General features: G+C 42.3%; 1 protein-coding gene across 1 annotated transcript; it reads left to right on the top strand.

The window, feature by feature from the left end:
- Nucleotides 1–141: 141 nt before the first annotated feature.
- LOC117464499 (mitogen-activated protein kinase kinase kinase 14) lies at nt 142–27,653 on the top strand. Its single transcript, XM_034106955.1, has 15 exons — nt 142–300; nt 6,858–7,139; nt 7,343–7,418; nt 8,195–8,954; nt 9,976–10,110; nt 10,230–10,359; nt 10,884–11,012; nt 21,253–21,357; nt 22,258–22,421; nt 22,516–22,666; nt 24,378–24,950; nt 25,876–25,982; nt 26,066–26,186; nt 26,268–26,368; nt 27,027–27,653. The coding sequence occupies exons 2-15, from the start codon at nt 6,872–6,874 to the stop codon at nt 27,189–27,191; spliced, it is 2,985 nt and encodes a 994-aa protein (XP_033962846.1). The 5' UTR covers nt 142–300; nt 6,858–6,871; the 3' UTR covers nt 27,192–27,653.

Here is a 27,653-nt window from a genome sequence, read left to right as displayed (position 1 = left end):
AGTCTGTAGAGGCTGTTATGTGGTGGGTGTGTTGAAGGGTTGGTGGTTGTGTTGGGGGGGTTGGCTGTGGGCAGGGGTGTCCGAGGTGTAAGAGCTTGTAACTCACACACATGGTGGACCAATCAGCAGAGGCTGCGGGGGCAAAGAGCCGGTAGGTTACACTTGGACATTACCAAACAGGACGAACAGAGAGTCAGACAGTCAGCAAACACTCGTCTTCTTCTTCTTCTTCTTCTCTCTGGACAGGATCTCACCTGAACCTGAGACAGGAAGTGGAGCCACAGATCGACACTTACTGAGGTAATGTGCACCTGGAAGGAAACTTTAAACAAGTCTGACTTTTGTTTTATCGGAGGAGTTCTCACTCTCAGGTCGCAAAGGGAGGCAAGCTGTGTAGCAGACAGGAAGTGTGGCTATCAGTGACCAATGGGAAGGGTTTGCCATTGTTATGGGATCAATGATTTAGCATGTGATGGAAGATTGAATGAGTCTCTTGTGTTTAACTTAATACCGATAAGTTTAAAACACTGTTTTAGGTAACTTTACTATGCAATTTATTTATCCAAATGTTGGGGTAATTCTTATTTGTATACACTTGTCATAACTACTACAAATGAACCTTCTGCAGATAAAAAGAAATGCTCACCTTAAGCTTATTTTTATTTTATATTATTTGATCTTTATCTCATCTTAGTGTATTTCATGATAGTTCCTTTACTAATTTCCACAACTCGTGATCTTTTTATCATTCCTGTCCTCTATTATTTGTAGCTCTTTAAACAACCTGCTCAGGTTTTCATTTAGTTTTTTCACACTATATAATCTCTTTCTTATTCATACATATTTAATTGGCATATTTGGTGGGAATTAGAGACTACAGACTATTATCGCTAACAACTGCTTCTGTGCAATCATTGTGCATATGATAGGAATTAGAACTTGTGAAATGTTAGAGTAGTTTTAACTGTAGGTCAAAACAGACACACGTTGAGTAAAGGCTACAATATCTCCATCCCCCTCAAGGCTCTGTGTCTGAGGACATCAGGACTGTCTCTGTGTGTACAGTGTGTGTGTGTGTGTTGTGATCCCCTCCAGTATTCGCTGTCAACATGGCGAGTGTTTGAGGAAGAGAGACTTGGACAGCTGTCCCGGCAGTGGAAGGCATGCGGCCGCCCTCCTGCGTGCCAAATCTCTGCGTGCTATTTATACGCACCTTGCCAGGATCACTTCTGGTGTCTGTTCATTCACGCCTTGCCACTGCAAATGCCACCGCATTCAAATGAGTGCCAATTACAAATGTGCTGTTGCTGCCATTCCATTAGTGTGGAAAAGCATCTGATGTTATCAATTAACATGTACAATCTACTGACAACCAGGGCGGAAACATTCTGTATTCAGGGTGTGAGGCTGGTTCTTAAGTTTTACATAGTGACCATGACAAACACGTGTACAAAAAAGTACTTGATATTGCTATGATTGGAGGTGGATGCTTCTAGCTGGTATTGTATGTTTTTTCGCCACTCTTGGTAGGTCCAACCCTTGTTCACGAGTTCAATATTTGGCGAGGTATTCATGGTCTCCTGAGGATGAACCCTATTGACTTTAAATAGCCAGTGAAATATCCCAACTAATACATCTACTGAATGAATTGGCACAAAGTTCTGTGCAGAAATCAGAGGTAGAGAGATGGGTCCTCTGAAATGTGCATGCCACACAGCATTACATGAACAAATCACACGGTGCAAGGTATAGTGCACAAATGCAAACACTACCTACAACACTGCTCTTTAAGGACTATTGCCTTAGAAAAGCCTAGAAAGAGAATTATAATGGAAATTTTTGCTATTGTAGTTGTCAGCATCACAAGTTAATGGATTCATTATGTGGAGCACAGTGTACGTTATTAATCCTTCCTGACGCAGGAGGCTGATATCAGGTCTACGTTCGAGCCTTCTGTTGTCTTTCTGTTTCCGTTTACGCCAGAAAAAGAACCTTGTTATCAGTAGGTAAATAAAAATGGGATCTCAAGATAACGTAAAAAACAGCATGACTGTTCTTGGCTTCCTATTATGAGCAAATACCTACAACACTACATTTCCATCAGCCTTAGATGTAGGCCTACTCTTTGTTTAGTGCCAATTAGCAAATGTTAGCATGCTAACATGCGAAATCAGGACTCTGAATATGGTAAACATCAGCATGTTAGCATTGTCAGTGAGTATGTTAGCAGGTTATTGTTAGCATTTAGCTCTATTTAGGTATTTTTTGTTGTATATATACAGCTAAAAGAGTAGTTTAAACTTAAGTAGCACAGTGAAAAATGCTTGCTAACTCCATGCTTTTTATTTAATTAATTGAAAGGGATGGAAAAAGTATTAATGAAAAAAATCATACCCCTCACTTTGCTTTTGTCCTGCAAGATATTTGTCTTTGACTATAGTCATCATTCAAAATGTTAACGTTCCCAGATTGTAGGTGATTTCCAAATGCATTATGTATGCATGCCCGGTGCCGTGGGAGGGCCAGGGAGGGCCAGGCCCTCCCATTTGACATTCCTGCCCTCCCCAATAAACACTTTTTTTATTATTTATAACATTTAAAAGAAATATTTTTTTTTTTTTTAATTATAAATAAACTGTGAACTTTTATGCTATGATGTATGTGATGTCAGATAGTAACAAAAAAAATCGCAGGCTACGTCAAATAAATTCATGTGTCTGTTGTGATTTGTGATTCGTCCACATTTAGACCAATAACAGCATCACACTCTGCCGCCTATTCTGGATTTGTTTAGTTTATTGTGCATTCTGTAGACTCCCATTTCTGATTGAATGACAAAATGGACATCAGAAATTGGCTTAAAAGGTCTAAGGATTTATTAAAACGAAATAGCGATGAAAGAACTGCAGCCGATGCAGCTGCTGGCGACCCTGCACCTGCCGTTGCAGCAGCACGCCTTAATTTCACAAGCTTGACCTCGGCAAACCCCGGGGCTGAGTTAGCGAGCCCAAGCCTTGACTCATCAAGGCGGCCGCCACCAACGCTGTCCTCCGAGGCACAGCTCCTTGTGCCCCTACCATCACCACCTGCGTTGCCACACCCTGTACCACACCCACCAGCATCCTCCTCCGTGCCGGTGCCTCCACTACAGACGCTACATTGCAGCACATCAACAGTTCTCATTCATAACACTCCGTTCGATGTCTCACTATGGGATGCGCCTCATCGCGGAGCAAACGGAAGCATCAATCTCATTACGCCAATCCTGATTGGCTGGTGATCTTGACGTCAGCGTCAGGGAATTCACCCCCTATAAGTAGCTTGCGCCACGACGCATCTCGGGCATTCTGCGCTCGCAGGCCCGAGGAGAGTCAGCCCTCATTCTGGAGAGAGAGATTCTCTCACTCCTAGAAAAAATGGCTATATCTATTGTACCCGCCGAGCAGAGTCAGGGCGGCTTTTATTCCAAGTACGTCCTCGTTCCCAAACGGGGAGGGAACGGAATTCGGCCAATACTTGATTTGAGGGCTCTGAACAAATATCTAAAAAGATATAAGTTCAGAATGCTCACTCACACATCTCTGCTGCGGCTCGTGCGACAAAATGACTGATTTACATCAGTCGACCTGAAAGATGCGTATTTTCACATCCCAGTATATTACCCACACAGGAAATATCTGAGATTCGCATTTCAGGGGATCTGTTATGAATACAGAGTACTCCCCTTTGGTCTGTCTCTCAGTCCAAGGGTGTTTGTACGATGTACGGAAGCCGCGAATGCCCCGTTGAGACAACAGGGCATTCGCCTGGCGACCTACCTGGACGACTGGCTGCTTCTCGCACAGTCGGAGCAGGAGACTGTTACGCAGACAAATGTCCTCGTTCTGCACCTGCTCAACCTGGGTTTCATAATAAACACAGAGAAGAGCATGTTGTGCCCCGCGCAGACTATACTCTTCCTGGGTTTACGCCTGAACTCGGTGCCCTTTTCAGCTCGCTTGTCAGCGGAAAGAGTGAAAGCTTTCAGAGCTTGTCTTGCTCTTTTCCAGCTGCGCAAACATGTTCTCTTCAGAACATGTTTGCGATTGCTGGGGCTCATGGCGTCAGCCATCCTGGTCGTACGACTGGGACGCTTACACATGAGGGAGTTTCAGCGCTGGGTGGCCGCCCTAAAACTAAAATCAAGTAGTTTAGTTGATGGTTACTGTGAAATGCGTAATGGCACTGCGCCACTGGCTGCACCCAACTTTTCTAGTACGGGGTGTGCCCATGGGTGCTGTCCTTTCACGGAAAGTGGTCACCACGGACGCATGTCTGTTGGGGAGGTATTTATGAAGGTCGCCCGGTGAGGGGTCTCTGGAGCAGAGACCTCCAGCGGGCACACATAAATTACCTGGAGCTTTTAGCGGTGTTTCTCACCCTAAGACGCTTTCTGCCTTTCCTCAGGGGACATCACGTCCTTGTGAGGACAGACAATACGACCACAATATCGTATATTAACCGCCAAGGGGGTTTGCGTTCTCTCCAGTTACACACACTGGCGCGCAAACTTATCCTATGGAGCGGTAGACGTCTCCTCTCTCTGAGAGCGACGCACGTACCGGGAGTGATGAACCTCGGGCCAGATCTGTTGTCCAGAGGTGCACCACTTTATGCAGACTGGACTCTACATCCAAGGATTGTGAGCCAGCTGTGGGTGCGTTACGGCAGAGCCACAGTGGATCTGTTCGCTTCGAAAAACAACGCTCAGTGCCAGCTGTTCTTTTCGATGCGTGATCTGAATGCACCGTTAGGCGTGGATGCACTCGCGCACGAATGGCCCCCGGGCCTTCTGTACGCGTTTCCACCCCTGGCTCTGATACCTCCAACTCTGGCCAGAGTGAGAGAGCAACGCCACACACTTATTCTGATAGCTCCACACTGGCCAGCTATGTACTGGCTAGCGGAGATATATCAGCTGCTGTGCGGGCAGCCATGGCAGCTCCCACTACGCAGGGACATACTGTCCCAAGCGGGGGGGGGGGCGATCTTTCACCCACACCCAGAGCGATTGGCTCTATGGGCCTGGCCCGTGAGTGGTACCATAATCGGGGGTGCTTTGTTATAATGACCAAGCCCCCTGTGTCCTGGGCTATCCCTGATCCCTGGCTATCCCCAAGCCTGTTACTAAGCAACGGCTCTCCCACTATTTGTGGAAGCAATTGCTGTGGGGCCCGTACGAGACAGAGCTCGCAGGCACCTTCGGGTTCGCGAGCTCTCTTGACTCAGGGTCTGGCTGCATCCTGGGCTCCGTCCAGGATGTCTCCCATCCAAGACATTGGTGCAAGCGGCGAGCTGGTCCTCGCCGCTCACTTTTGTCCGCCTTTTAACAGTCTGGACGTTCTACTCCCAGTTTTGACTCAAGCAGTGCTGGGCACCTGGTTGAGTCGGAGCCCTACCTGTTAAAGTTCTGGTCGGTTTGGTGATTTTCGAGATGAGCTCGTCTGGCAATACGGGAGCTACAATTTCCCATAGTGAGACATCGAACGGAGTGTTATGAATGAGAACTATAGGTTACTTACGTAACCCCTGGGCTCAGAGTAACATGAAGTGAGATGTCTCACCAGACGGCCCTCCTTGCTATGGTGAAGTGAGAAGAGGTGCTTATTTTGAATGACGCATGCGCCGTGGCGCAAGCTACTTATAGGGGGTGATTTCCCCTGACGTTGACGTCAAGATCACCAGCCAATCAGGATTGGCGTAATGAGATTGATGCTTCTGTTTGCTCCGAGATGAGGCGCATCCCATAGTGAGACATCTCACTTCATGTTACTCTGAGGCCTGGGGTTACGTAAGTAACCTATAGGTACTATTGGGCCAGCAACCGCTCAAAGACCAACAGCCCCAGATGATCTTGGGGTTAATAAACCCAACCAGGTGAAACTGGATCGTTATCCAGGGAAATTGTTTTCAGGAAAGAAGCGCACTTTTGCCGCTGCATGGTACAACAACAGACCATGGCTTGAATATTCGTTAAAAGCAGACGCAGCCTTTTGTTTCCCCTGTAGACAGTTTAAAGTAAATATGTCTTCATCTGATGCGGCTTTTACTGTCAAAGGTTTTTGCGACTGGAAACACGCATTACAGACTGATAAAGGACTGCTAAGGCATGCCGCATCAAAAGAACACATTTCATGTGAGAGTTTGTGGAGAGAGAGAGAGAGAGAGACAGATACGCGAGGAAACAAATAAGGAAATGAGTACTTTGGTGCAGATCAGCTGGCACGGAGCCGTTATTACGTGTCAGCTGTCGTTGATATTATAGCTGTTTTAGCTGTCAACCAACTCTCTCTCAGAGGTGACCACGATTCACTCCACAGCATGTCCGAGTCAGGCAGTGGGCTCTTCCTATCGCTGTTTGAGTATACGCTGCAGTACAAAGATGCAGAGTTGGTCAAAATAGTTAGCTCGGCTGAGCGAAAGGATGCACCTGCAGTGCATAGGAAAATAAACCACGCCCAAGCGGGATAAACAGTTCATCGTCTCCGTCTCTACTATTTCTCTCCGAGTGCAACGATGAGGAAGCTGCCATCCTTAACCAGTGTGCCTTGCTCGTGATTTACCAGTGTGTGTGCTGCCACGCACACAATGTTTCAAAAGTGGTTTCTATGTTGCCCTTTATTTGTGTATGTATTTGCGATAAGTGTGCGTCTTTACGCAATGCCGTTGGCCTTGCTGTTTGATATATATTGTGCCGCAGGCCCGCAGCACATGACGGTTTTGTGTGCCCTCCCATGAAAATCATATGCCCTCCCTTTAGATTTGTTCTGGCGCCGGGTCTGTATGTATACTGATGTGTTTGTTCATCCTCTCTCCAGTTCTCACAGCGTAGATGCACAGCGACAGAGAAATGGCCATTCCGCGGATGTTGAACTCCAACACGTCGTTCATCATCGTGAGCGGAGGATCTGAAATCTCCTTTCTCGGCAAAGAGGAGAGCAGCCAGGGCTGTGAGGAGGAGAAGGACTCGCTGGTCCAGGCCATGACACCCCATCTGAGCCGGGTGATGCAGCACGGCACTGCCAAACACGTGGTCACTGAGGAGGGGCCGGGGGGGGCAGAGGAGGACCTCTGTGTCTCCATAGTGGCACAGGCAGAGAGTAAGACCTGCAATATGCACCTATGAATGCTGCATGGGATTGATGGGGGGGGGGGGGGGGGGGGACAACAACGATGCATCATAGTACCAGTCTTCTCACGTCTCTACTTTATTTGCTTTAAAATCCATTCTTCCTCTTTGTAATAATTATCAGAATGTATTTCAACCGGCAGCTTTTATAACATTAACATTTCTCTGACCCAGGAGAAGACTTCCAGGAGTTCAGCCCTTCCAACACACAGTGCCCTTACACCAGAGCTCAGCTGCTCAAAAAGCACAGGTACCTCACAACATACAGTCCCCATTACCATCAGTATGTCTCAAAATTAACAAATCAGCTGCGAGAGCAAAACCATGTGTGAAAAGGAGTTGGAAAAATCCTAAACACTCCATCATGACTCTGAAACTTGTGGCTGGAAACACATAGAAAATCGAGGTGGTTTAAAGATATAATGTCACTTTAAAACAATACAAAACGAGTACTCAATATTTTAAGCAGCAGGCTTTCCTTTCTTATTTTGTCAGGGTTCCATATATGCAAATCAAAAGACTTCAGACGCATTGCATTTTTGACCTAAATAAGGGCCTCAAATGTTATATTAATATATATATTTTAAAAGTCTTACAATTGCTAGGACATGGGAATGTTTGCCTTTTTCTTTCTTAAACTTGCAAAATGATAAATAATTAGTAACATAATTTGTTTTTAATCCAAATGCCTCTCGCATTTACATCATGCAGTTTCAAGAACTGGAATAACTGCACACTTTTTTCTTGCTTTTAAAAAGTCTTAAATCTAATCTACATCTGTACCTGAATCTGTATGAACCCTGGAAATCACATGTTTTGTTACTTTTGCATACTATATTCAGACCAGTAATTGGGAACAAAATAAATTGTGTGTTATGCCATTGAAATAATAGGGAGAATTAGCTCTAATGACATTTAAAAAATGTATATGCAAACTCTAAGTTGTCTAAAAATGACTTCATTTCAGCACGTAGTGAAACCTGCACAGCTTCAGTTTGTAAACCTCAGTTTTTCTCTATATTGCAGACTTCTCAGCAAAGACACTGCCCTGCTGACGGACTCGGAGGACGAGGACTTTGATGGCAAACTCCCGCAGCACCACCTCCAGAGGAAACCGCGGAGGAAAGCCAGGAGACAGAGCCAGGAGGACGGGGAAGAGCCGCCCATCATCCGGGGCCTCTGGGTGCAGGAGATCGATTGGCTGAAATTGGCAAGCAGAGAGATGATGTCATCATCCGCTGAGATCATACCGCCGCCTCCGCAGTTTACTGACTGCAGCCATGGAGACTCTGAGGGCTGTGCAGATGTGTGTGTCCATGGATCAGAGTGTGTGTCACTATCAGAGGAGTGCTACAGATCAGCAGATACAGACGACACCTCCAGCACTGAAGGGGAAGCAGATTCTGAATCAGTTTACACTCTCGAGTCAGACTCATCCTGCCCTGCTGAGGATGGCATAGACAGTTTCGGAGTAGAAGCCAAAATGTCAAATTTGACCTTTGACCTGATGCAAGTGTCCGGTTTTAACTCTGCTCATGCTGATTGGGACTCTGACTCTACAGAGGGAGTGCAACGCCTGCTGGGAGTTTCAGGCTCCACTGTGAATACACCTCAGTGTGCCTTTGGTTTTGATGACTTGAGTGACACCGTTTTGGACGACCTCAGAGGCAGAGTGACACTGCTGCCAAAGCTCTTTGTTTCACCTTTATTCAGAGACTTGATAAAACAGATTGTGAACGACTGGAAGACCAGCACACCTATCAATGAAGGACTCATATTTCATCATGTAAGACATCTAATAATTCAAAGGAATACTTTGCCAATCATTTCTCAACTTCTCACCATGTGTTACCTTTAATTAGTACACTGCTTAGTTTAATACTCGCTCTGATTGGTCAATTTGGACGTTTCAGAGGTTGTTAATACTCAATAAAACACCGCTGCTAAGCAAAATTGAGGGTTGCTATTAAGAAGGATCAAGGGAGAGAAAGAGGTTAAAAGACAGAACGTTGGATGTCAGAGAAATCAACAGAAGACAGACAGGCAGGAATGAATCTTTTCTTGCTGGCCTCCATGGTAAACAAAGAATCTCATTCAGATATTAGTTTGGATGATTTAAAGTATATCGCGGCAGAAAACTATATCAAAAGACCCTTTAACAAACTCTTATATAACAATTGCAGTATAATACAAGTAGCAATTAGCTTGTTGTCGGCTAACTGCTAACTTATTTTTCGATATACCATACTATTTAAAACAATTGTTCATAAAAAAGTCTCACGCTTGCCCAAGTTTGCTACTTGTCTGTGGAAAGACTTTACAAGCAAAAGTTTATTTTTGATAAGCAAGATTTTAGCGAAAATGCATGTTTGTAAAGTAGTGAGTAAGACTGGATAAATTAGCCTTTTTTTGTAGATTATGCTGCAGGAATTGTGTGAGAGTTTGTAAAGGGATGTTTTCATAAAGTTCTACTGTCTTTTAACATTGCCAGCATTACTACAATGAATGTATTATTTAATCCATTTTTGATTCATCATTCACTGGATAAATGCCAGAAAAACAAACTTTTCTTTAAGAATTCAAGGTGACACAAAGTGAGTATTTGATGTAGCAATGATCAAATTGTGGTTGAAGCTTTCTGTATTGTACTTTTGTAAACGCACTTTAGAGCAAGTATTTGTCCGTTAATCGAGACAGGAAACACCTGCAGTGACATCACAGTTTAGGGTGTGGCCCAACTGCATCTGGCTTTCTGATGGTTTTAACTTCTCAGCCCTATTGTCCTTTTGAACTTGTGTATCCCTCAGCAACTTCTGCCCGACAGCTGTCAGTACAGGGAGGGAGAGGAGTACTGTGTCCTCAACCACATCCAGAACGGCTCGTATGGAGACGTGTTCTGTGTGCGGGACAAAAGGACCGGATTCCAATGTGCTGCCAAGAGGGTAAGCCAAGAAAGTGTGTGACTCATATATGCATCATCCACAATGTCCTTCTCCTCAGCACTGAGGGATTTTAAGGTTTTTGAAATGTAATTCAGCACATTGTAATCCACTGATCTCAGATTCCACTGAGTCACTTCAGCGGGGAGGAGGTGAGCACGTGGAGCGCTCTCAACTCTCCTCGTGTGGTGGAGCTCTTTGGGGCTGTGAGGGAGGGGCCCAACATCGTCCTCTTCATGGACTTGAAGCCAGGTAAAAAAATATATATATCTTCAAGAGGTCCTATTATGCTATTTTCGAGGTTCCCTTTCCTGTAGTGTTCTATAGGTTTTGTGCATGTAAATGGTCTGGTGTTCCCCCCAGAGGGAGTTTCTCTCCCACACACTCCCTCCCTGCCTGAAATGCCTCAATTAGACTCTTACTTCTGTAAAATAATGACATCACTATGAAACACCCACGCTTCTATTGGCTAGCACACATTGTGATGTGACATTTTTGACAAATCTCTAAACGGTTGACCAAACACAACAGAGCCAGCCAGCTAACCAATCAAAGCAGACTGGGCTCTGGTTTCAGACGGAGGGTGAAAATAGGTGCTGCAGCACAGACAGTATGAGAAAAATAAAGAGCTTTTTGAACATTAAAGCATGGAAACATGTCACAGTAAAGGCACTAAATACAAATATAAAGCTGAAAATTAGCATGATATGTCCTCTTATAATAAATGACATAATTACTTTGCTGTTTATCTGTAAGTAAATGATGTGTTTCTTCAGCATGTTTGGCCCAGCTTCTCAAAGAGATGAACTCCCTGCCTGAGGATTTGTCCCTGCACTACCTTCACCAGACACTAGGAGCACTAGAGCACCTGCACCACAGGAAGGTCCTCCACCTGGACGTCAAAGGTATGTTTAGGTGTCAGCAGGGGCGGATCTAGAGAAATATTCTTGGGGTGGCAAGAGTGTGGCAGGAGAATTTCAGGGGTGGCATCCCCTAGCAGAAGTATATGCTGATTTAATCGCAGTCATAGCAATCAATGTTAACTTGGAAAGCCACAATATTGATATTTTAACTCAATAACATTAGGTGACATTATTGTGGCACATCAGTAAAGCCTTAAATATAAATATATAAGGTGGCAGACATAATTTAATGAATTTTAACTGAACAATAACTGAATTAGTTTGTCTCACTCTTAGACCAGCAGGGGTACCAAATCTATGCAGACTGCTGCAATAAGTACATTAATTAACTGTCTCATCAATGTTTGTCTGAATATGATAATATTAACAATCATATTATACCTATCAGCTGTCAATCACTGTTATTATTCACATATTCAGTGTTATTATTAAATAAACTATATTTTTTGGAGGAGTTAATGATGAATGTTCCTCAAGATGCTTGCTCACCCTCCTTCAAATTTGAAAGACAAGTAATTACTATCATAAATCAAAAGAATCAAAGGAACAGTTCAGCGCCCCACAACTTCATTGCAAACAGTTACAACCTTGACTTTACATCAGAGAGAACAAACGTTAAAGAAGTGACTAACTGCATCAATTAGGGTTAAAAAACGTGTATTCAGCTAAAACATATACATCGCTACAGTTATTATCCAGTGGAAAGTCCTTACCTACTGGCCTAGTTAAATCAAAGTGGTTACTTTTTTTTGGCTGGGCAGTGAAGTTGTACACACCGTCTTATTTGACTTTCTCAGGACTTGAAACTGTTTTTTTTTCACAAAGAAGAAAAATATTATACAGACGTAAGGTCATCATCTTAACAGTTTATTATTCTCATCGACTCATCCGTGAGCAGAGCATCAAGGTGGCATGCCTATTACAGCTGAATGTGGCGATTACCATCTTGATCAGCAAAACGCCTCACAAACTTATAGAGTGGCGAAGTCACGCCCATCTACTTCCGGTCCATGGGACCTTATTTCGAAAAAATTATGTATTGAAGAAGTCAATGGAGAGCAGAGGTCGCGTTAACCGAATATTTTCCATCTATGACGGATTTTTTTTAACAATGACGGACAAATCTGAAAGTAGTCCGTCATTTTGACAGATTAGAACAATCTCGGAACAGCGCCAAAGTTTCCACGCAGCGAGGCTCCGGTGTTATGCATGCCCTCCAAAAAGGAAATCATACCGTTTCCAAACCTAACTGTGCCGTACAAATCATTGAAATGTCTGTTTTGGCTTTACGCTGTGCACGCTCCCGCGAGGTGCAGCAGCCATGCATAACACGGCGCATGTGAACTGCCTCGTCAGCGTGGTGTAAAGGCAGACGGGTAATTCTGGATTTTGACGGAAGTTTTACGATCCTGTCCGTCAAAATGACGGGCAGCGAAAAAGTCTAGCGCAACCTCTGATGGAGAGAGAAAACGTATCTTTCGATCCCGTTTAAATTGTGCCACGAATTACACATATGATGTTTGTCAATCTTAAACAAATCATTTCCATGTCAAAAAAGTCACAGTTTGTCGTATAACTGTTGAAATATAAGACTATGAAAAATACGCAACTAGAAAGATTACAAATCCCAGTCGCGTAAGTGATGTCAGAACTGATGTCACAATTGTTTTCCTCCGCTAAATATAAGCGATAGCTAAGATAAGATAACTTTAACAAGATGCCTGTGTGCTTAGTACCAGGCTGTAATCATACCAGCAATGGGTCTTGCTCGTTCTTTCGCTTCCCGTCTGATGAAAGAACCAGGAGTGGCTGGCTGGATCAAGTTAGCTACCTGGCTAGTAGCAAGCACGTTAGTTAGCATTACAGTCTTAGCCTTGTCATTTTTATTAGCCTTGACATGAAGTAACATCAAGTAACCCAAAATATTAAATAGTAAGAGTAGTAGTAGTCAAATTTCGTGAACCCTTTGAAGAGTACTGCCACACCGGTGTGATCATTCTATACGCTACATTAGCACCGGCGATCTGTTCTACTTCATGCTATCTGCACAAATGGTTAACATTAAACATTAAAAAGATCAGGCAGTTCAGAGAGAATCAAAGGAAGGCAGGCAGGCAGCTTTGCATGCAGTGGCGGCGCTAAGGGGTGGCTACTTGGGCTCAAGCCCCGGATGTTTTCTGAAAAGCCCCGGATGTTTCACTTAAAAAAAAAAAATGTAAAAAAAAAAATATATATATTTTTAAAACGTCTCGGGAGTAATGTGCAGTACCGGAGTCCACCAGAGAGGCAGCCACTGTGGGACATAAGCCTGCGTACTGCGTAGCCTGCCCTGAAGAAGAAGTGATCCTTCCTAGTGCCTGACGAGTTTTAAGCTAATAGCCTATACTAGGGCTGTGCAATTAATCGTATTTTAATCGCGATTACAATTATGGCTTGCGACGATTATGAAAACAGCATAATTGACAAAATACGATTATTTTGCTGGGTGCGCATTCGCCCCTCCCTAAAAGCCCACTCGGCCACGTAGGAGTGACATGTGTTGTGAGTGTTCAGCGCGAGCGAAGATGTCAGAACAAGAGCAGCAACTCGTTAAAAAGAAGGGTAAAACTATTTCCACTATTTGCAAGTACTTTGCCATTACATTTCACATCGCTAAAGATATGTGCCCAGTTAGCACTGTTAGCAACCAGGGCTTCAAGCAACTTGTCAACACGTTGGACAAGCGTTACGCGATGCCGTCTCGGTATTATTTCAGCAGGTCTGCGCTGCCTGCACTATATGACAAATGTGGGGAAGTTGAGAGAGATGTGGCTTCAGCTGACTACTTTGCTACCACAACAGACCTATGGTCTAGCCGAGGGGTGCTCAACCAGTCGATCGCGAGATGTGTCTAAAAATAGAACAACAATATTCTGTTTTATCGTTAATGTCCTGTAACATAATCTTCCTGTGCCAGAATAATGCACTTGAACGCATCAAAGCTTTGTGATTGGCCGGCGTCACCCCATGTGTCGGAGCGTGGCTGAGGGTCTTCAGTACAGGTGGCAATATTGTCACCTGCCTGCGCGCATCTCTGAAACCAGACCATGTAAACAGGCTGGTGTTTCTTGCAAAAAATCTTTAAGAGATGACATGAGCAGCCCTACCAGCATTTGCCATGGTGGCCTAAACATTTTTATTTGGTCTTAAATTGTAGTTCAACATTTATTTCCTGTTACTTCTGGACCATGACGGTTGGCCAGCCTTCAACGTTTAACTGAGTGGAATATGTTGAATATGTTTTACCAAAATGTTGGCTATATGTTAAGGAGTTTTCAGTAGGTTGTGACAGTGCACTGCATCATATTTGATTTAATTTATTTTGGTCTAATTTATTTTTATTTATCATATTAATATATGTTTAGTATGGTTTTGGAAGTGCGCTCCAACATATGTGTTGATCTTGTTTATTGGTAAAATATTATTTGTTTTAAAGTTCAATAAATGGTCAATGAATAATCGTCAAAATAATCGTGATATCAATTATTGACCCAAATAATCGTGATTATGATTTTTGCCATAATCGCACAGCCCTAGCCTATACAGTTATGGATATTAGAAAGTTATTGTCATCGAAGCAGGTGCCACAAGCTGCAGCAGCAGCAGCTGCAGCAGCAGCAGTATCAGCAGCTGACAACAATGTCATCACCAGCAGTCAAGAAATGGATGATGTTTCAGGTTTGTTAATCTAATGGTGATATCTGCACTCTGGCTGACTGAGTAAGAAGTGAAAAAGAGTGATGTAACGTTAATGTTATAGCTAGTAAACATGGAGTAACCACACTAAGTATACCCTTATATGTTAGTATGTATACAGAAATAAATGACAACAAATTATCCTAAGATGTAACGTTAACCCTTCATACCTCAGTCTACTTTTAAGACACTAAAATAACGTATTCCAATTTTTATTTTGTTTTCGCGAGTGGAATTATACCGGCTCTCGTTTCAGTACACATAACAACAGAACTGACAGGCAACCCTCTGAATCAGACTCCGATTGGCTGTGACTGCATCCACTCAGAGTGTCTGATTCAGAAACGTGAATCTTACACTCTTTACGTCACAAACAAAGATGGTGGATGAGAATAGATCTATAAAACGACAAGCAATGCGCCAGAATCAAGGTGAGACTACCCGCATCCTTTAAAACTCTACGCACATTCATTTCACCTTAATAAGTAAACGACTATTTGAGTGAGTTAAGGCATTAGTTTGCTTCATTAAAGGGTGTTAATGAGTGTTCTCCAGTGCCTTTTGTCCGCTTTAAGGTGTTATTAAGGTAGGGTTAATGTTGCTCTCAAAGTGCACCAGATTGATGCTTTCAACTTCAATATTTAAAAAAAAATCTTCCCGGGCCCCCCTAAAGGATGTTCGGTCCACCCCCCACTTATAAAAAATAGCACTGTACCCCTGCACTGTACCCCACCATCTTTCTCTCTCCATTGACTTCAATACATAATTTTTCCGAAATAAGGTCCCATGGAGCTCCCCCGGAAGGGGAGGGACTTCGCCACTCTATTAAGATTTAAAGCTATGGTGCGTTTTGATTCAATGCTGAGTACAGCCAAACTTGACAGGCTCTTCTCTGCCATTGTAGACCGCAAATACCTCATTCCTTCAGTCTACTTGGATTTTGCGCTGTCCCCCTGTTGAAATGAAATCACCGCCAATCATATTTCCACGCTCGCGCCGGGGGAGGGGTTACAAGGCTCGTGTCTTGTGCTGCATTCACTTGCACTCGGACATTAGAGATTTTCTCTCAGAAATGTCCGATGAGCCACAACTTTTCTTTCAAAACAAAGCTGCCAACTGTAAACCCTGTGCCACCCCGTAGAACCGCCACTGGGTGTCAGACAACATGATAGTCTTGTTGGAGCCACAGTGTTTACAGTAATCGGACATGTAACTCCAGGCAATGTATGTGTATGGAAATGCACCACAATTACTCAAGCACCAGTAGCGTGGCGTGGGAAAAATTTTTGAGGAAGCCAATAATACGTCCTTTCTTTTGGGTCGGGGGTGTAGTGGTCAATGTAATAACGTAACCATATGAGTGATTACAGCACCTGGTATCATTTTACACACATTTGTATCAGATGCAGGACTTACACACGCCTGTTATCTAACCGACAGGTCCGCACGCACTCTCCAGCCGAAACTCTAATAAGCATTCATTCACAAACTAAATCAGGAGACCTTTAACGTTTTACGTCCGATTCGCTCCTTTTTTCCTCGCTGTACACAGCTCCAGTTTGGGCATTGGCCTGTCATCAGATTGTATTTGTTGTTGCTGCTGTAGCGGAAGTTTAGTACAATTATTTTTGATGAAATACTCCAAATCTCCACCCTCCATAATTGCACTTGCTTCAGTTGCTTGCTACTTTCTAACGGCGGTGAGAGTGATGCAGTGACGCTATCTATCTTCTATCGATTAGATTTATGATTAGAAAATTATAAAAGTAGGGTGGACATGTAGATATTATCCGACTGAACAAAACTTGCATTTATCTAACAGGTTCGTTTTCCACTGACCTTATTTCGAGCTATTTTCCTAAATCCTATGGAGAAATCCCATTGCTTTTTTGTCGAGGGAAACCGAGAGCAGCTTACTTCCGGATTTTAGGACGAGTCACTGCAACACTAAATTGATGCGATTTGATTGGATTGTGAGGCAAGGGAAGCCAGCCGCCTCTGGCTTCCCTTGGCATGGCCCTGACCAATCACAGGTTGGCAGGGGCATCACGTGAGCCTCATCTGATTGGTCAATCCCTCAATTTTTTTTCACCAAGGGAAGCCAGATTCGGCTGGCCTCCTCTCGCAACAGTGAGTGCAATCTACTGTTTCACCATAACATCTAGAGGGGCGCTGTTTGTTTCACTCTTTGTAAAATACTCAATGAGAATGGGGGAGAGACAGGCCGGCAGCAACACACAGCAAAGGAGAATTATCGAAACAAAACAAAGTGTTTTTATTTATTTATTTAAATTAAAACTAACTACAATCCGAAAAAACAGGGGAAGCCTGGCTTCCCTTGGCCTCCGGGAGAAAACGTCACTGTCAAGCACTGTACTTAATTGCAAGTATTAGGTCTTTTTACTTGAGTATTTTCATGATATGCTACTTTAAACTACTCCATTGCATTTAATAGTCTTCTTTAGACAGTCCTTAGATTCATATTTTACAAACAAAAGATATAGTACTACCAAAAGAATATAAGAAAATTAAATTAATCTCCTGTTCTTCGAGCAATAAAGCAATGTGCACATTTAAATGTATTGAATGAATACAGTATATATTTGAACAACGTCGTGGAAGAACAATGGAACAACTGTCCATTGATATAATGATATAACACTAACTGATATAAAGAATACTATTTTTGTAATACTTTCATTTGATTTTGCTACTTTTTAGTACTTTATTAAACTTTACTTTTATATACTGAACACTTCTTGCACGACTGTTCATGCTCGTGCTATAAGTTGACAGTGGTGGAAGGTAACTTAATTCCTCTGCTTTAAGCTGCACTCATCAATATTCTAATATGAGCAATGGATTAAATGTTTAATGTGAAAGGCGACACTCATAGTGACGAACACACAGAAAACAATTCAAGACTCTTCAAATCTTCTCAACTGTTAGGGGAATATTACCATTTTGTTTGTGATTTAAGGCCAACGATTACTAGTGATTGGTTTAAAGCAGCTTTTATTTGAAAAGAAAAACTCATTAACAAAGCAGACGGACTCAATTAGAAACTCGCTGGTGAACAAGAGGAACATAAGCAGCTAAAGAGACACATATTTGGTTACCAGAAACATGACTCCAAATGAATGACACCGGTGTTCCATGTCTACTGTGCGAGCAACTGTTTGCTCACATAAACATTTTGTTTGGTAAAAATATGTCAGTGTTGTGTACATATTATTTAGCTGACCCTTAGTGGTAAAAATGTGTTTAGTATGATGTTATACCATTACATTTATTTCTATGTGACTTTACAAACTACGATATTAAAAACTAATACACCTTGGGGTTCTATTATCCCCATTTCAGAAACACTGGTTGATTATATAATACAAACATTAGAGTATATGACAATTTAAATACAACAAAATAAAAAGAATTGATGAATTGATACTCAACTTTTGTTTTGTGTACTTTTGCTTTTACCTTTACATTTACTTTTAAAGGATCTGATCTTCCATCACTTTTTACATTATTTTGATGGTTCCTTTTGCATTTAGCGTTAGCTTGAAATAGCCATGATAGTAGATGTGGCATTATCAGCAGTTCTTACAGGGATGGGGGGAGCCCAGTAAGCCTGTAGCTGCTGGTTCTACAGTCAGGTGGCATCCCCAGTGTTGGTACCTAATCCTCAACTGACACCTAAGCCCTCAGTAATCCTCACTGAGAGGATTGAAGAGGAGGGGGCTCACTCAGAATGAGGCCCCTTTGCGTTCACTGCAACCAACAACAGTTCTCAACATATAAGATCTTCAATTGGAGTAGCAATATAATGTGCTTTATTATTTAAAATATGACTTTACGCTAGCTCCAGACCATGATTGGGGTGGAACCCAATGTAGATAGTATGAATTATACATGATTAATTACACTGAACAAAAATATAAATGCAACACTTTTGTTTTTGCTCCCATTTTTCATGAGATGAACTCAAAGATCTAAAACATTTTCTATATACACAAAATAACCATTTCTCTCAAATATTGTTCACAAATCAGAAAAAATCTGTGATAGTGAGCACTTCTCCTTTGCCGAGATAATCCATCCCACCTCACAGGTGTGGCATATCAAGATGCTGATTAGACAGCATGATTATTGCACAGGTGTGCCTTAGGCTGGCCACAATAAAAGGCCACTCTGAAATGTTCAGTTTCATCACGCAGCACAATGCCACAGATGTCGCAAGTTTTGAGGGAGCGTGCAATTGGCATGCTGACAGCAGGAATGTCCACCGGAGCTGTTGCCCGTGAATTGAATGTTCATTTCTCTACCATAAGCCGTCTCCAAAGGCGTTTCAGAGAATTTGGCAGTACATCCAACCGGCCTCACAACCGCAGACCACGTGTAACCACACCTCCACATCCAGCATGTTCATCTCCAAGATCGTCTGAGACCAGCCACTCGGACATCTGCTGCAACAATCGGTTTGCATAACCAAAGAATCTCTGCACAAATTGTCAGAAACCGTCTCAGGGAAGCTCATCTGCATGCTCGTCGTCCTCATCGGGGTCTCGACCTGACTCCGGTTCGTCGTCGTAACTGACTTGAGTGGGCAAATGCTCACATTCGATGGCGTCTGGCACGTTGGAGAGGTGTTCTCTTCACGGATGAATCCCGGTTTTCACTGTTCAGGGCAGATGGCAGACAGCGTGTGTGGCGTCGTGTGGGTGAGCGGTTTTCTGATGTCAATGTTGTGAATCGAGTGGCCCATGGTGGTGGTGGGGTTATGGTATGGGCAGGCGTATGTTATGGACGACGAACACAGGTGCATTTTATTGATGGCATTGTGAATGCACAGAGATACCGTGACGAGATCCTGAGGCCCATTGTTGTGCCATTCATCCACGACCATCACCTCATGTTGCAGCATGATAATGCACGGCCCCATGTTGCAAGGATCTGTACACAATTCCTGGAGGCTGAAAACATCCCAGTTCTTGCATGGCCAGCATACTCACCGGACATGTCACCCATTGAGCATGTGTGGGATGCTCTGGATCGGCGTATATGACAGCGTGTTCCAGTTCCTGCCAATATCCAGCAACTTCGCACAGCCATTGAAGAGGAGTGGACCAACATTCCACAGGCCACAATCAACAACCTGATCAACTCTATGCGAAGGAGATGTGTTGCACTGCGTGAGGCAAATGGTGGTCACACCAGATACTGACTGGTTTTCGGACCCTCCCAGACCCCCCCAATAAAGCAAAACTGCACGTTTCAGAGTGGCCTTTTATTGTGGCCAGCCTAAGGCACACCTGTGCAATAATCATGCTGTCTAATCAGCATCTTGATATGCCACACCTGTGAGGTGGGATGGATTATCTCTTATATATATCACAGATTTTTTCAGATTTGCGAACAATATTTGAGAGAAATGGTTATTTTGTGTATATAGATAATGTTTTAGATCTTTGAGTTCATCTCATGAAAAATGGGAGCAAAAACAAAAGTGTTGCATTTATATTTTTGTTCAGTGTTGTTAATAAAAAAAAAATGCACATGCAGACACATTGTTGTAAACTGTAGTACATTTGACGTGACGTGTACTTCCATTGTTGGTCCTCAGTGGTCGTCACTAACCGGACGATCACATTACCACATTCACCGAGCCGCCTCCCTCACACTGGCTTTCTTTAGCTATGGGCCGGACTATAAAGCACTCACAGACAGCATTCAGTCACAGCCGTCACACTGACTTGAGTTACTAACATGACTGTTTTGCCTTTCGATGTCATTGTGTAAAGTAATGCTGCATAATTGAACTTACTGCACTTAACTTTACTTCACTGACAGAGAATATTGTTTGCATGCAGTAGAATGCTACTTTCAAAAATGTTAATGTTGTAACTTGCATGAAACTAACAACTAAAGTTGTTCTTCTCTGCTCCCTGCAAGATATGTTACATTTTTCTTTGTTGTTGTGGCTGTCAAAACAATTATTTACTCAAATACAAATGGAAAATAGGACGTTTTATATTCAGAGCTAAAGAATTAAACTTATTATTATAGGTAGGATGTAAATATATAAATCAAGTATATTATTTGACATGTTAGTTATATTGTGTACTTAGTTGCAAACATTTTAAAGTTAAACCAAAGGATTTCATATAATTCAAATACAATTAGCCTGAATAAAAGGCCTTAAATTGGAAGTACACTCAGCCTTTAGGTCGATCCAGCCTTTCACCAAGACTCGATGTATTAAAAAACATAAAGTGATCAGATTTAAGCACTTTAATGATGTGACACTTAGGTCACTGATAACAAGGCAATTAGTAATAGTAACCGAAAACATATGTTCCCAACCTGCTCATCACAGCTTTGACCCCCGTGAACCCATCACTCCTGATTTCTCATTCATCTGTTTATTTATGAGCACCAAATGAAAGCAAGCTGTCACACTAAATCCTGTGTGTTGATTTTATTTCAGTTGACAATGTGCTGCTGTCTGCAGACTGCAGGGACACATTCCTCTGTGACTTTGGTCTCTCAGAGACTTTGGATGACAATGGATGGAGCACCAACACATTCAGGGGTGAGTAAGGTCTAAAAAGTCAGCATACATTGTGGCAAATTGTACATTATAAAAACCATATCATGCACCTTATCATGACCACGTTATTGCATTTGGTTGAACAAATTACACTTGGATAGATTAGGGATGAAGTTTACTTTAACAATTACAATTGATAAAAATTCACTTTTTGACTGAAAGAAATAAGCGGCTGTTATTCAAATGGCTGTTAATCCATGAACAACATTATGTTTGCTTCCTGTATTTACACCTAAAGGTCAGTCTGACTGGTGTGTTGTGTTATGTTCTTTAGCAAGTCCACGAAAATAACAGAAAGTTAAAGATTAATAATTATTTCATAATTTAAAGTCTGCAAGTATAAAGTCACAAAGTTATCAAACAGGCCCATGTTAATGTTAGTTATCCAGCAACATTTCCCTTTAGGTTGTTAATCTACCCCATAAGCTTGTGTTCATACTAGACCGAGTTAGGCTGGCTGTAGCACCAACATAGCTGAGTGTATTGAACAATAATCTGTTTCGCTGCCAGTGCTTACAAATGCTTACAATTTTTTCTGAATAATGTAAAAAACAATAAAGGAAATTAAGAAAGTAATTTAAAAAGAAAAATGAACCTTAAAAGGTTATTCAGTCAATACCCTTTTTTTCTGTTTAGATCAATTTACTGTAGATCAGACTTCGATCACCAAAATTGTTTTTTTTTCTCACTTGCCTCTCAGGGCTTCCATATAAATTATAAACACAGAAAGAAAAACATAACATTAAATAAAGCTGTCTGCCTACAGCCTCAGAAAGAAGTAGGCCAAAATGTGTCAACAACAGCAGCACAATCCTGAAGACGAGGTCATTCAGAGTTAAAAATATGGAGAGATAAAAATGAATTTGTTGTTTGTGGATGTAGGAGCGGCCTTCCCCGGCACAGAGACCCACATGGCCCCAGAGGTGGCACGAGGGGATCAACTGTGTGCCAAGGCCGACGTATGGAGCAGTTGTTGTATGCTGCTGCACATGCTCAATGGATGCCACCCTTGGATACGTTACTACTCCCATCCTCTGTGTCTGCAGGTGAGAGTCTCATTTTGTATTAATTAGAAAGGGTGAGGTTTACATTCTCAAGCTAAAAGACATGCATGAAGATTTCCTGTTGTGTTTTTGTCAGATTGTCAATGAGCCACCGCCTCTATGGGAGGTGCCGTCCAACTGCAACAACTTCACGGCCAAAGTGTTCAGGGCTGGACTCCAGAAAGAATCCGACAGACGAACATCTGCCAAAGAACTCCGGAGGAAAACCACCAAGGCCCTTAGAGCAGGTCAATGTGATACATATTCCAGAATCATTGTTATATTTTATATAATGAAACATTGTCTATAGAACAGATTTTTTAATTAAAGATTAAGTGCTCTACATTATCAAAACAATATCAAGCAATACAAAGGAATCAAAAACATAAAACTAGATCAGAAAACCGTTTACGAAACAGTTTAGTGTAAACCAAACATGGCAACAATAAAAAAAACAAAAATACAGTTAGCATTTTACCAATACGGGGGTACCGTCGTCTCAGAATCAATGGGATTTCTCCATAGGATTTTGGAAAATAGCTCGAAATAAGGTCTGTGGTTGACACAAATTTAAGAGACGGATCACGTTTTGTTCTACGACATTAAATACATCAGCAGTGACTCCACTGGTGATTTCTGAAGAGTTTACGTGTCTGGAAAACGATAGTTGTTAACAAGTGGCTGAATAGGACTACATAAGTTGTCGAGGACGTTGTACGTCATAACGCCGAACACGTAAACACTCCCGCTGAGTTTGTTTGCCCCTGTTCTGCTTGAAAGCAAGTACCTGCGCTCAGGGCCGCCCCTGGCCAACTTGTGGCCCCACGCAAAGTTATGTGATGAGGCCCTCTGTCGCGAGCGTCGTCGACGAGGGGCTAGTGGAGCACGCGCTGAAGCCTCGCAGCGGCGAAACTGTGGTGCGCTTACAGTAATTGCGCTGCATAAGCGCATAAAGTTGGGGCTAGTGGAGCACGCGCTTTGGATGAGGCTCCCTCCACAAGATGAGGCACCCTCGGCAAGATGAGGTCCCCTCCACGAGGCCCCACGCAGTCTGCGTGATCTGCGTGTAGGGAGGGGCGGGCCTGCCTGCGCTCTTGCAAACTGTTAAAACAAACGCTTCAACTTGTACAATTTTGAATCTGTATTTTTGAATATCGAAAATTCCACGTTGAAGTCGTGCGACCCTGCTGTACTCGGCTCTAGTTCATTTATAGCATAACTTTAGATTAGATTTATGATTCGAAAATTATAAAAGTAGGGTAGACATGTGGAGATTATTCGGCTGAACAAAACGTGCATTTATCAAACAGGTTCATTTTCCACAGACCTTATTTTGAGCTATTTTCCAAAATCCTATGGAGAAATCCCATTGCTTTTTTGTCGAGGGAACCCATGCGCAGTTTATTTCCGGGTCGGCCTACAAAAATACGTCATCCCTGCACCACTCTATGCTTTAAACCTTAGTGGTAAATTATATAAGTAAAGGTAAAAAGGGCATTAATAAAAGCACATACAAAATAAATGCATGGAAGATGTTTTAACATAAACAAAGTGAAAAGACGGACTGCACAAGCATAGTAACATGGTGATTAAAATATTGCTAAATTTAGAATCTTTTAAACACGGTCAGAAATATACTGCATATAAACATATACAAGTCTGAATGATTTGTTAAACAAGTATAGCCGCGCGTCGTCAGCATTAAAATGAAAGGAGAACCCATGGCAGGGAATAATATCCTCAGGAGGGAGCAAGTATAGGGAAATTAAATAGGACCCAGGATGGAGCCTTGAGGCACCTCAGACATAGTGTTGTTGATGGGATTGTCAGAAAAACACAGATAATTGTATTTATTAAATAGGAAAACAATGTGTCAACCCTCAAATTTGATCATCTTCAGTACCTTATTATTGTTGTGAAAGGATCTGTGTCACTGATCACTCTGAATGTGTTCAACAGTTGGGGGTTTGAGTCCCTGGTCTGTCAAAATTGCCTGTGAGAAGCTTCATCATAGCAAGAGCCAGAATGAAGACACCCCCTGTTCTTTGTCACCTGATGTCAACCCAACTAAAGCATCAGGTACCATGTACTGGGTGAGCCCCTGGAGGACTACAGCAGTGGATGAGGACAGCAATGACTGGAGAGATGGTGTCTCAGATCAAGACTCTGAAGCGGAGACATATTCCTTAATTAGGCAGTGGGAATCCCGGCCAAAATCACTTGAAGATGATTACACCACAGATGTAGGAGACTGGGACAGCTTTTCTGACTCAGAGGTCGATATATACATGGCAGAGGAGGAATATGTTCAGGAGAAGTGGCTGAGAAGTGACAGGGACTATGAGGGGGATTGGGAAGAGGAAGGAGATGAAGAGGAGGAGAAGGATGAGGACGAGGACGAAGAAGAGTGGGAATCTTCCAAGTCAGAGTATCGCCGTGCTCTTCGGGGCATTTTCCCTTTGCTGCAAAAAGGCCAACAGACAAATGACAATTCATGGGGATCAGAGCCAGAGCTGGAATACCTCCGAGACGGTGAGTCAGAAAAACTCTGTGTCATGAGGACAGCCTAAGAGGGGTAGTAATACACTCTGCATTTTTGTTAGAATTCTGCATCTCACAGTGATTACAGAGATTTTCCTCTCTGTTGCATATTTAAAGGAACACAGAGTTTTTTTTCCCAGGCTGTCTTAAAGAGGAAGTCTACCAACTTGAATCATCAGAAAAGCTGTTGCAATAAATCAAATGTTGAAAAAGACTCAGTTGCACCAGAGAGAGCTGTGTGAAACATTAGAAAATTATCTCAAGGGATGTCACATGAGTCGTTTGTGGGGTCTGACAAGTTTGCAAATGTAAAAAATCTGGAGGTGTGCTATTAGCATGCTCAGGTCTGTATTGCCTGCTGCTCATACCTGCTCCAGGCTACATTAGCTGCTCCTAGCGTGATGAAATTGCATTGTGTGTAATGCAGGCACAAGGTTTACACAAGGAAAAATTATGCTTGTACAAAAGAATGATATCTCTGGTTTAGCCCTTTTTAAAAGTTTTCTTTCCTTTTTTTAAGCCTGCAGATTAGTCCAATGCGAAGTACTTTTGCAATACATTAGTCAAATGCCATATTAATGCTGAATGAGTATTTTGTTGTTGTATTTGTTACTCCAGTCCAAACTATCAAGCCATTATTTAAGTTACATCAGGTGTAAAAGCTCATTTAAATTGAGTTTATTTTGTAAGGAGTTACACAGAAGGTGTCCATCCAAATTATTTTCTGAAAATGCTTCTTGCAAACACACACCTTGAGTTACTGAGCCAGACATTCTGAGAGTTAATTAAGGCAATATTTAATATCCTGATTTCTTGTTAAAGCACTTGAATCTGAGAACAAAACACTGCTGTTGTCCTTTAGTTCGAAGGAAGTCAAGCTGTTAACAGAAACTGCTGATATGTTATCTATGACTAGATGTAGCTATCGGCACAACAATCCAGACCCCATCCCCTGAACCTCGAGATGACCCACCTTCCTGTTTCAGCTGCTCGGACACATCACCGATGGATGCCTCAGAGAAGGTGTGTGTCTTTGGTTGAAAGCACACAGATGTGTATGTTCATGTATGATTGCTGTTGTAAAAAAAAGTTCCCTTTGTATTAAGGACTCTGACCATTCGTCTGATGATCTGAGCTCTGGAGTCTTTTCCTCCTGCAACAGTCAGACAGACGGACATTTGGAGTGGTTGGCCTCAGACAATCAGCCCTCCTCCTGCTGCTTCGAGGGTAAGATGGTTTGTAATAACTTTAATGCTGGTTGATTTTTTCATTTTTTTTTCATTGATATTCTCTTCTCTGACGCTCCAGGTGTTGACATCTGGATTGAGAACGTCCAGGGCGAGTGTCTGCGGATCCGTGAGCGTCGGCAGGTCAAAGTGGGACATGTTGCTATAGGAATAAGCGATCAGGTAAGATATAGTGTTTTAAAGGGGCCCTATTATACTTTGTGGGGTCTTCCATTTCCTGTAGTGTGTTATATAGGTTTTTGTGCATGTAAATGGTCTGCAAAGGATAAAATCACGGTTTTCCGAGTGAACAATCACCACAGAGCCAGCCAGCTAACCAATCAGAGAAGACTGTGCTCTGGTTTGAGACAGAGGGTGAAAAGATGTGCTGCAGCACAGGCAAAATAAACATTAAAGCTTGTAAACACGTCACAGCAGAGGAACAAAATACAAATATGAACGTGAAACTGAGCATAATATTTCCTCTTTGGATGGATTCCATGGAAACTGGCCAGGTTTCCTGTGACATTTGTGTAATGTTATTGGGGACTTCATTATAAACTAAAATGACTAAACAGAAAATCTGAATAAGTAACTACAGCAGTCATAGAAATTGGAGTAAAAAAGGACAATATTAACCATTGAAATATAGGGTACTCAGAGCATAAGAACCTCAAAATTGTAGTTATATTAACATTATAATTGAACAAACTTCAAAAAAGCAAAAGTCTTCAGATGTTAAATGTTGGCTGAAACCATTAAATGATGGGCAAGTTGACAGTTGAAGTTTGATACCCACCCTACTGAAATCCACATGAGTGATCTCATCTATCATTACCAGATCTCAGGGAAAGCCTTCACACTGGAGACCCTGGACAGGAAGACGGTGTCCTTTGAACAGGAGATCAGAGAGTCCTGTCTGTGGCTGCGCTGCGTTCCTGCTCCTGACAGGTGTCAGCGCTGGAGGTGGAGGGTCAGATACGGGAAGCTGGAACTTCGAGAATGAGATTTTAGTTATTTCCTTGTTGTCATTTACACTACTTTATGAATAGATTGTTCTAAAGACGTCAGGATGTAAACATATGTACTAAAGAAGTTGTGCTACTGTTATGACTGAATTTCCTGGATGAAATAGCCTGTGCGTATTTTTTGTAGGAATTATATGAATTTCATCAATAAGATGTGACTTTAAAGATGCCTTTCTATTTTTAAAGATGTTCTTTTTTTATATTCTTAAATTGCCTTACTTTTATTTGCTGGCAAAAGAGATCAATATTTAAGTATGCTTCTTAGCGTCATCTCTGATCTGGAAACTAGAGTATGTCATGTTTGTTGGTGCTTCTTAACTGTCGTTTAGGAGTAAAGATGCTTAAAACAATGATTACCTTCATATTACAATATAAGCTCTCAATACATTAATCCTTCAAGGTTACTGACACTTTATATATTAATAAAAGATGACATCAAA

This window comes from Pseudochaenichthys georgianus, chromosome 19, assembly GCF_902827115.2.
Source record: "Pseudochaenichthys georgianus chromosome 19, fPseGeo1.2, whole genome shotgun sequence".
Taxonomy (NCBI): Eukaryota; Metazoa; Chordata; class Actinopteri; order Perciformes; family Channichthyidae; genus Pseudochaenichthys; species Pseudochaenichthys georgianus.
The sequence above is the reverse complement of the archived record's forward strand: the minus strand, read 5'-3'. Positions and strand labels throughout refer to the sequence as shown.

Excerpts from the sequence above, each read along its gene's own strand:
- LOC117464499 (XM_034106955.1), top strand. The coding sequence starts at position 6,872 with ATGCACAGCGACAGAGAAATGGCCATTCCGCGGATGTTGAACTCCAAC. Across the intron at positions 11,013-21,252 it reads CCTCCACCTGGACGTCAAAG|TTGACAATGTGCTGCTGTCT; the intron begins GTATGTTTAGGT and ends ATTTTATTTCAG. Across the intron at positions 22,667-24,377 it reads CACCAAGGCCCTTAGAGCAG|TTGGGGGTTTGAGTCCCTGG; the intron begins GTCAATGTGATA and ends TGTGTTCAACAG.